Source organism: Vicia villosa, linkage group LG5 (assembly GCF_029867415.1).
Source record: "Vicia villosa cultivar HV-30 ecotype Madison, WI linkage group LG5, Vvil1.0, whole genome shotgun sequence".
Classification (NCBI taxonomy): Eukaryota; Viridiplantae; Streptophyta; class Magnoliopsida; order Fabales; family Fabaceae; genus Vicia; species Vicia villosa.
The window spans coordinates 33,760,191-33,771,479 of record NC_081184.1 but is presented as its reverse complement, the minus strand read 5'-3'; the positions used below and the strand labels follow the sequence as shown (position 1 = coordinate 33,771,479).

Genomic DNA, 11,289 nt, shown 5'->3' with positions numbered 1-11,289 from the left:
TATTATTATCCAAGAATACGATAATAGATGATAACCGGAGAGTCCCCCCTTACCTTAGCCAAAGAGTTCTTGATTGGTCTCTCCCTCCATTGCTCCTCTTCACGTGCTAGCTTTCCAATCCCTCATCTCTTCTGCTCTGCTTTTCACGTTCCTTCCCCTTATTCCCAATTCTTATTATTTTATAAAATAAACTTTAATTGGAATAAGACCTTTACTAACATAACACCCCCTCATTCCTTAACATCACACATGGCCCAACACCATAAACCATCCTTTTCCAATTAAATCCTACAAGTCACCAATAATTCTAATTATTAATTAAATTTCTATTTAAATTAAAAATTAAAATATACGGGTGTTACACCTCACGGATAAGTTTAATTGATATCGTATAAAATGTATTTTAACACATGTAAAATTACAACGGATGACTTAATTATAAATGAGCAATGTGTATGTAAACTTAATTGTATTAAATAACCATATAAAAAAGGACACGTGAGATGGAGGGAAAAAATGAAATTTTAAATTTTAAAAATAAAAATCGTCTTTCAAATAAAGGTAATTGTTGAATAAAATAAAATAGATATTGTGCTGATAATAACCCGTGAAATAAAACATTTATTTGATGCGATATAAAATATATTTAAATACAAATGTAAAATTTAAAATAACAATAATAATATGAATTAAATTGTATTAAATAATCATACTAAAAGAAAAATATTGTGAGATGGAGAAAGAAAAAAATTAATATTTAAAAATAGGAATTTTGTATCTCAAATTAAGACAATGATTGATTAAAATAAAATAGGTATTGTGTTGATAGTGACCCGTGAGATAAATAAAAATTTAATTTTATTAAAATTAGAAAGAAAAAAATATTAATATTTTTAATGATAATAAATAAATAGAAAGAAAAAAATTAAAAGAAATGTGAGATGAAAATGATGTCAAAATATAGAATTTGTAATGAAAGAGTAATTTAGGGAGTTTATACTATTGATTTATTCCAAAGATAGTACTCCCTCCGTCCCATAATGAGTGACTCATTTGGAATAAAATGATGTCCCAAAATGAATGACCCATTTCAATTTCCAATACATTTTTTCCAATTGTACCCTCTAATTATTAAAAAGTTCACCATTCTCAATACATAATAAAGGTACTATGGTAAAAACAATATTATCTCTCTTACTTTTTTACACTTTTCTTAATCTATGTGAAATAGTGTGCTGGATCACTCATTGTGGGACGGAGGGAGTATGAAATTACTTAAATAAATTTCAACTCACTTAATGTGATTTTCAAAGTTGATATGGGAATCATAAATTTTTTGATTTGATAACTTATTGAATCCAACTCACTTAAAATTCATTATATGAACATTAAAAAAAAACAGAAGTAACAGAATACAGAATCAAAACAGAAAAATTATTGATTTAAATTTATAATCTTATTCAGTTTTTTGTTTTTGTTCATAAAAGTCAATTTGCCAAAACAACGCCAATCCCTAGTGGTTGTCTACTGAAAAGACAGGTAGATCATGCTGGTCACGTGTAACACATCAATTTGATTGTTACGTTTGTTTCTTCAGTTTCATATCACAGTCATGTAATTTTAACAATTATCTATATTTGATTAAAAAAATTCATAATTATGTTTTAAGTAAAAACGTTTAATTAGTAAAATAAAACATTTAACTTTAATTAAAAACAGTAGTTTTATTTTACCTTGATTGGACCAGCAAGCCAATGGTTTCAACTGCAAAACCACTGCAAATTTTAAAAAATCATCATTGAATTTTTTTTAAAAAAAGGTGATAAAGTATTCAAATTTGATTTTTATATATCTAGAAATAGATATTACATTGTTTTAGTAAAAATATTATATCTCATCTTTAAAATCAGATTCTTAAAATTTTCTATTTTGATAAAAGCATCCATATCTTAAAATTTTCTATTTTGATTAAAGCCTCCATATCTTAAAATTATAAGGGCATTCATTGAAATTTCTAAATAAATAAAAAAGGTGTAAGAAAAGAGAGAAAACGGGCAAAAGCATTGTATGTTAGTACTATGTTACATTAAAGTTAAAATAATACTAATTTTTAATTTATTTTAGCGTTTTAGCCTAAAAGCAATTGAATGAAATTATTTCCAAAAGAGAGTTTAATTCTTATTTACTTTACAAGGGCAGTTTAATTCTATGGTTATTGAAAAAACAGGATCCCACTCCTTTAAAGTAAACATCTCATTGAAAAAAAAAATAAAAGAGATGATTTAATAATTATTAATTCAATGATTAATAATGTAATTTTGAAGATAAGATTTTGAGTCAACAAAAACTTTTTTAAAATTAACAATTTATTTAAAAATGTAAAATAAGTATTAATCATTAAACTAAATTACATAATTTAACTTTACAATTTAATTGAAATACGCCAACCATGTAAAATATTTTTGCAAAAACAGTGAATAATAATGAATAGTTGTGATGAATTGATACTGTAAAAAAAAATTATACTGGGAGTGCATAATAATTAATTCCCTTAATATGACACCCCAATAGTTCTTAGCGTCAAACAAAATATATATATATATATATAACAATTTAGCATCAAACAAACATAAATTATATATAGTTGATAAATTAGCTGAGAGTTTATCACAGATGACTCATAATTTATAGTTTGTAATCGACAAAAAAAAAATTAAATTTCATAATAAAATTAATGAGAAAAATAAGTCTACGAGATACATAATTTTATGTAAAATTTGTTTTTTTGCTATTTATTTATTTAAATCATATATACTTTATTTTAAATTATAAAGAATAAAATCAAATTTTAATTAAAATAATAAAAATAAAAATAAAAGAAAAAATTTAAAATTGAAAAATTATTAACTCAAAAGCTAATTTAAATAACTTTTAAAAAGAAGTCATAATTAAGTAAAAGAAAAATTACAAACTATAAACTAAGAAACAATTATCAAACAAAGTTTTTTTATTAATATAAATTTAAAAACAAAAAACATAAAATAACTTTTTTGGTCTTACCAAATATCCTCTCTCATTTATATAATAAAAAAAAATCCATTTTTGACTAGACCAAAAAAATCCATTTTTGAAAAAGAGATAAATAAATAAAACTTGACTTTTTTCTATATCTTATTTTTAACTTTTATATTTAAAATCAATAAATAGGCATTCATTTACATAAACTTGTATATATCCTAAGTCACACCTACTCCTACTCCTTTTGTGATTTCTCATATCACAAACTCACTCTCTCTCACATAACCAAACTCTCTCTCACATAACCAAAAAAAGTGTGTTTTGTGTTGTATTGTTGTATTGGTGTGTTTACATCACATTTTACACTTTTTTTATTTTATTTTTTTTTTTATGAATGATGGAAAAACACAAGTGCAAATATTGTTATAGAAGTTTCTCCAACGGAAGAGCATTAGGCGGACACATGAGATCACACATGATGAACCTACCAATTCCTCCCAAACCAAACGACTCACCACCATCACCACCGCCACAACCACCACCACCACCGCCAACGATTCAACTCAGTTTCGAAGCCGAGTCAGATTCATCTCCTTCATCCTCATCTCTCTATAGCCTAAGAGAGAATCCAAAGAGAAGCTTCATTTTCACAGATCCCAATCAATTCATCGACGCCGGTTCCATAATTCTCCAACAAGAAAGCGAAACCGAAACCGAAACTGAGTCGTCGAAGAATCCAACTCGTCCACGATCCAAACGAGTCAGAAAACTCGACACGGCCAAACCGAATGACTCGGTGCTGAGTTCTTCTTCGGATATAACTACCGAAGAAGACATCGCTTTTTGTCTCATGTTGCTCTCTCGCGACAATAACAACAATTGGCGATCTCAAACACATAAACAAACACAAACACAAAGACAACAGTACAATTATCATGATCAAGATCATGAACAACTAGAACAGCATCATTATTACGTCGATGAAGACGAAGACGACGCTGACGTAGAAGTCGAAGAAATCGAAGAAGAAGAAGAAAGTGAAGCTGAATCTGAGGAGGAACTGAAACCGATGAAGAAAGTACGAGGGAGATACAAATGCGACACGTGTAACAAAGTGTTTCGATCTTATCAAGCACTAGGAGGACACAGAGCGAGTCACAAGAAAACTAAACAACTTGCTGGCGATTCATCTTCACAGCAGAATGAGAAAATCAACATTGAAAACATTAATGTTAATATTAATGTTAATGTTGAAAAGAAAATTCATGAGTGTCCTGTTTGTTTTAGAGAATTTGCTTCAGGTCAAGCACTTGGTGGACATAAGAGAACACATGGTATTGGAACATCGTTATCAGCAGCATCAGCTTCAACATCGACAACAACAATAGCAGCGGTTACGGCATCAGCAGCAGTAGCAACAAACGTTGAGGTTGTTGTTCGAAGTTCTGCGAAATTCGGAGATAGTTTGTTAGATCTAAATCTTCCTGCTCCTATGGATGATGGTGATGGTGATGGTGGTGATGAAGGTGGTTCTGCAGTTTCCGATTCATAATTTGACAAACTTCAATAAGGTTGAAAAGTTTTTTTTTTTTTTTTGAAGTTTAGTTTTCGGTGGTTAAGTTATGAACTTATGATGAATCCAAAGGTACACAATTTTGGTTCTGTTTTTTGTTTTTTTAGTTGATTAGAAAATTATAGATTTGCTCATTGGTTTAGCAAATTGGGTTATATGGTTACTTTATAGTTCATACTTTTTTATTTTAATAATGAATTTATATGTTATAAAGTTATAATAGTTCTTCTTTGATTCTAACTGTAATTCAGTTTTTGTGAGACTATTATGTATAATTTATTGATATTTTGATATTGGAAGTAGAGTTTTATAGTATCCATTGATGGAGGTAGAGTTGAATGAGTTGAACTTTTTATGTTTATTTTGTTATTTATATTTGAATTTTGAACTTATTTCTGAATGAAAAAAATTGGCAATAGAGAGTTTTTTTTAAGAGATGCCAATTTTTTAAGAGATTAATTGGTATGCAAAATTATTATTTTAAATATAAAATAAAAGTAAAAATATCTAATTACGATTAATTGAAAATATAAATATTTTTATATTATTTGTGCAGATTAATTAAATTTTTTAATTACTTTTTGGAAGAATTTTTTATTTATTTTCTTTATTCTTTTCTCTTTTTCTTTTTTATATGATTTGGAATATTCATAATGTTCATCATACATTGCCTTAATCCAATTAAAATATTTGGATCAATAATATTTAATGGGTAATTATATCATTAATAGAAATATCTATTTGTTTTTTGATATTTATTCTGTGTCTAAGAAAATCTAATAAATCAGCTTTAATAAAGAGTTCTTTTTATAGATTTGAAAAAGTGATATTTCTTTATATTATTCTAAAAAATATATGATTTTTGTTTTCAAAGTAATAGAAATCATTCAAATTTTTCATTTATAAATTACATTTTTTTTATAGCCACTAATATAAATATGCATCATTAAAAATTAAAATTTAGTCAAAATCATATAATTTTTTAAAAATTATAAAAATATTTTTTTTAAATATTTATTTAATAGCTTCACATTTAAGTGATTTTTTTATTATAATTTTAAAAAATCATTAAAAAATGAAGTACTTAAAATAATATTTTATAAAAAATTATTTAAATTCATTTTTCATTTAAATTTAAAAAAATGTAAATTTTATTTTAGAAAAAATATGTAATACTACAAAAAAAATGTTTTTTTTTTTAAATTGAAACATGAAACTTTGTTTAAGAGATCAACATGCTACTCTAGTAGAACTAACTTAATATTGGTAGTTAGACAAAGACTTGAAGGTTCACATTTTTTTATTATTATTTTATATGATAGAAAATGGTAGTAGTAAGTTAGAATATGAGCATATGATGGACCATATTGCTTTAATGTGATTTTTCAACTTTATGGAATCGAAATTGAGTGATTTGGAGTTATGCACAAGAATTGGTAAGCATGCTTGTTTTAGTGGGCTCTGTTTCAGCTTCCAAGTAACAGTTTCTACCATTCATTGCTTGTGTTGTGAGTTGTTAATTTTATTTAATTTAAGTAAATGAATAACAAAGTCATATTCTCATGGGAAGTTGATCAAAGTGCTTTTTTTTTTATTAACTTCCACGTCTGACCACCGGCATTGTGCAGTTCATGAAGAGAATATGTTTGTTTCATGCTTCTTTCATTTTGTTTTGTTTTTTATTTTTTAACTAAAAGGATAATTGTAGTTGGTTGGATTCAATGAATTCCTAACATGATGTGAATGTTTGGTTTACTTTTTGTTAGATATAAAAGTGATTCTTACAATGTACTGTAATTATTTTTGACATCAAAACAAACACAAAGTCACTATGGTAGTAAAGGTAGAGCTAGGTGAAACGTAAAATAATCATTAATAGATTTGTGAATAAAACCGAAGAAATTAACATTCAATTCAAAGAGGTTTGAAGCAATACGATCTCCTAGTCCCTTTTATGTTTGAAGGTGACCAACCGGAACGTTTGCCTCATTTAGGTATGCTCCAGAAAAGCCTCCATTGTTGAGGACAAGCGTCTAAAATTTTGGCTCGACTTGCAAAAATGAGGGCGGGATGGGGCGGCACTGAGGGCATTGCATCTTTAATATTTAAAAATTGCACAAATTTATGCTAATGTGACGCGCCCGCAGAAAAATGGGGTGAGCATTTTATAGGGTGCGGGTCTAAAATCTTAACCCTCCCTACAAAAAAGTGCGGACAAAACGGGCATATTCGAAGGGTCGGGCCTGTTTTGCCACCCTATTCATGTTCCGACTTTTGGTAGAAGGTCTGAGAGAGTTGTTTTCCTGGACAGTGAGCCTTAGTCTCTTCTACGGGTTTAGAATTGGTTCCTCAAATCTTAGTGTCTCTCATTTCTAGTATGTGGATGATACAATTATCCATGCATGAGTTGCGATTGATAATCTCTTGTTAATTAAGGCTATTATGCGGGGTATTGAGCTTACCTTGTGATCGCGACTTTACGTGTCTATTAATCGGGAGACTGCAAGTGCACAGTCGTGTCGCGTAGTTTTAAAAGATATCGAATCCACAGCGACCAATGTCAACCTACTGTACTCTATCGTTGATTTGTAAAGCTAAGGCTAGCGATATTTTAATTATGTTTTAGGGGGGAAATAAGACTTAGATATAAATAAAATATTAATAGGCGGATATCGGTATGTAATTCGTCTAACTTAGTAAATCTGAAATTCCACTGGCCAGGTTTTTAATCTAACAAAAATCCTTCATTAAATACTATTAATTTAAAAATCCTTTTCTCAAACTCTCGTTCTATTGAATCAGACTATGATTCTAACTCGTAATGTATGCTCTCGCTATCCCATTAGATTTAAAACCACTTTTTGAAAACAACCGAATCAATAGAATTCCTTTTTCAGTAAATAGTACTCATTTAAAAACCCTTATCTCAAACTCTCGCTCTGTTGATTCAGATTATGCTAGCAATCTCTAACGTATGCTCTCGCTGTCCCGCCGAGTTTAAAATCACTTTTTGAAAATGAATAAAATCTAATTAGTTTTAATACGCTCTCGATGTCCTTAAAACTAATGTTGTAACACCCCAAATCTATCCGATAAATTATACGGAAAATCAGAGTATAAATTCCAAACAAGTTCATTTGAGGTATCACATATTCGTCATTTCAAAAACAGTTACGGCTTATTTGCCTTCATATAGATACATAGCACAGAAATTTAAAACGATAATCAAATCATTACTAAAAATCACTTTGTTTAAATTCAATAATTAACTCGCAGCGGAATCATCAAACTTCATAAATATTCTAATCAAATCGTAGCATCATTGCACAGTAACTTTAAGTTACAATTTAAAACATAATTCACTTAAAAATTCAGCAAACAAATTAATAAATAAAACAATCGCTTTATCCCCCCGAGTGCTACGTATCAGAGCAAGACACCAACTCGATTAACAGCAATTAAAGACTTCATAAAATCACTTCAAATTTCCATCGCTATCTTGAGTACCTGTCAATTTCCCATGGTAGGGAAACATCATTCAGAAAGGGTGAGATATCGAAAGATATAAACAAAAGTATGATAATTAATATATTAGATCAGATCATAAGATTATCACCACCTTCAAACAACAATTATAATAACATCTAGCAACAAGTTATAACAGCAATTATAACAACCATCAGCAACAACTATTATCACAATAATTACAATAATTATTTCGCAACTCAAACCAACACAACTTATATCAACATCAACTCATATCAACATTAACTTCACAACGACTCAAAATGCGACACAACTATGACCATGCATGTGGTACCCAGGGCTTCAGCCCCCATCGCTAATTGCCAGTTAAACCGAGGCATCAAGGCATAAGCCTTCGTCACTAATTTGCCAATCCAGGCCATCGCCAAAATGCATATGTATATGAATGCAACAAACACATACAACAACATCATCGTCACAAAAGGCATAAGCCTATATCGTCGCTATACTAATAAATAGAGGTATACATCGTCACTGAAACATCCTTCAACTTCGCATAAAACAACAACAATTATCACCACAACAACAACTAGTTTCATCGAATCAACACGACAGAATCACAACAATTAATCAGGAATAATTTCCTACGAATTTAACCCCCACATATCATTCATCATGAGTCCGGTTATAGAGTTAGAACCCCACCCCTTACCTTGTATTCGGAGTCCATTCTACAATTCTACCGATCGAAGCCATCTAGCCTTAGCTCCCAAACATTGCCTCTTTTAATCAGAATCAAAAGCTGAAAATTTCCCAAATATGCAGCTATAGTGCGATGATCATATCTCACAACTCAGACCTTATTTTAAAGATCCCAACGGTCAAAAGTTAGCTATAGGTGTTGCGAACCTACCCACAAAATTTGGCGACGATCCAACGGTTAACGAATCGGGGATCTTCGATTTAGTGAGACTGCTGCAAGAAAAACGGGAATGAATTTCTCTCCTATTTTCTCTCTTCTCTACAACTTCCCATAACAAATTCCCCAAGACTTTTTCTCTTCTAATTAGCCTAATCCTTATCTTAACCTAATTTCATTAAATCTATTGGGCCTAACATTCACACCCCACCTTTTACTACCACCATCACTTAATTAAGTCCATATAATAAATCTAGTATTTCTTCAATACTATTTCTACAACTTAATCAATTAATTAATCGACTAATTAATCATAAAAACCCATGTCAACAATTCTCAACACTCCACAAATTCAATAATTAAATTCGAAATAATTTGAATGTATATAATTAAATAATTAACTAAATACCGGGTGTTACAAATGTCAAGTGTCCACTATCCGGTTTTAAATCTCAAACTCTCGCTCTATTGATTTCCAACCTTAGTCCGTTTTTACTCTCGTAATAAACTTTTTAATAATATTAATTGGATACTAAAACCAGAAAAAGTGATTTTCGATAAAATAATATTTAGGCCAATTTATTTCGGATCTCTTTGGTTTGATTAGTTTACATACCGATACCTAATTAGTTAGCCAAACATACTTATTAAATCAATCAGGCATAAACAACTAAAACTCATATAATTGGGCATGTTTAATAATTTAAAAGCATAAAACATATGACTATAAATTTAATAAACAATAAAAATAAAATAAAAACCTGAAAATATAACTTGAATTAATTCTTGAACTTGAAATAGAGAACACTCCACCACAAACTAGTTGGATTTGTTCTTAAAATTCTTCGATCAAATAATGAAAACAAGGAATTAAAATACTATGATCTAACGTAAGGTTAGATCCAGTAAAAATTACACAATAGTTTCCGGTGTAGAAACTATTGTGAGAAAATAAAATATATGCCTAGTCTATGAAAAAGAGAAGAAAATAAAAAATGGAAATAAGCTTCAATGCTGGAAAAATAACGCTGGAATCGAAAGTTGGTGGCTGGGACAAAAGATCGTCCAACCCCTTTTACATGAATATTCCGTTCTTTATATAGTGAGAATTGTTGGAAGTTAGATGGAGATCGTGGTCGGAGAAGTTGAGAAAATCATGGGGTGAATGGACTTAGTGACTTAATTTGGTGGTTGAGAAAATGTTAACGTGTGAGGAAATATAGGGGCGTTGAGAAAATCGTCCACTTGAATGAGTCTTGAGACGGGGGTCTCAAGTGGCTTGTGATTGGAGACGGGGGTCTCCACCTTTGGAGACTTGGGGCTTAAGTGTTGGGCCTTGGAGGCGGGCGTCTCCACCCTTGGAGACGTGGGTCTTCAGATCTTTCATGGGATGGGTCTTATATATATTTTATGTTTCTTTCTTTTGCTTTGCACCTCCATTTGCTGTGTTACCTCACTTCTTCTTTCCTTTTTCCTTTTTAGTCGATTCCTTCTCCATTTCTTCTTCTTTTGTCAAATAATTCTCGCATGAACATAATACCTGAAACAATGAAAATACCAGCATAATACTAAAATAAAGTAATTTAATTAAACGAAACTACTAACATTATTTATGAGAATTAAATCAAATATGCTATACAAATTCGTGTTATCACCTTGGGTCTTCAAGTCAATTTTGCGAAGAGTAATCTCATTTGGATCATGTCTTTTCAAAGTTTAGGATGCTTTTGATTGGTGTAAGGATAATCTTAGTAAGAAAGTGAAAACGGGTTTCGAAACCTCCTTATAGAAAGATTAGTCAATTGGAACCTCACCCTTGAGTGATAGGTTTCCTAGACTACATAGTATCTCGTACCAGTAAGATTGGGTCATTGGTCAGATTTTGGTGTTTGTATATGGGAACCTAGCTTGTGACTTGAAGTGGAAGAGATCATTTGTCGTCTATTAGCAATAAACGGTCACTAATTTGTTATTAGTTATTCAAGATATAGCCTTTTCCTGGGAACCTCATAGGTGGTGGTGGTGAAACTCAGATGATGAGTTATTTTAGTTGCCTCATCTTACTATGCTCTCTATGAGTGTGACATGCTTCGTGTTCCTCCTGTGAATCTAGAGAACTTCTCTCTTCATCTTATATAGGATAGTTGGGCCCATAAGTGGTTTCTTTCTCTTGGCAATTTTTACAAAAGAAGATTCATACTAAAGATAATTTGTTAAGACTTAGGGTGATAGTGGAACGTGAGGGATTTTTATGTCTTACGTGTAGAGGGGAGGTGAGTCGGTTAACCATTTA

The 11,289-nt window shown here is 30.1% G+C and overlaps 1 protein-coding gene across 1 annotated transcript; it reads left to right on the top strand.

The window, feature by feature from the left end:
- The first annotated feature begins 3,263 nt into the window (after window positions 1-3,263).
- Window positions 3,264-4,884, top strand: LOC131606486 (zinc finger protein ZAT9-like). The gene has a single exon (XM_058878710.1). The coding sequence runs from the start codon at window positions 3,413-3,415 to the stop codon at window positions 4,568-4,570; it is 1,158 nt and encodes a 385-aa protein (XP_058734693.1). The 5' UTR covers window positions 3,264-3,412; the 3' UTR covers window positions 4,571-4,884.
- The last annotated feature ends 6,405 nt before the right edge of the window (window positions 4,885-11,289 follow it).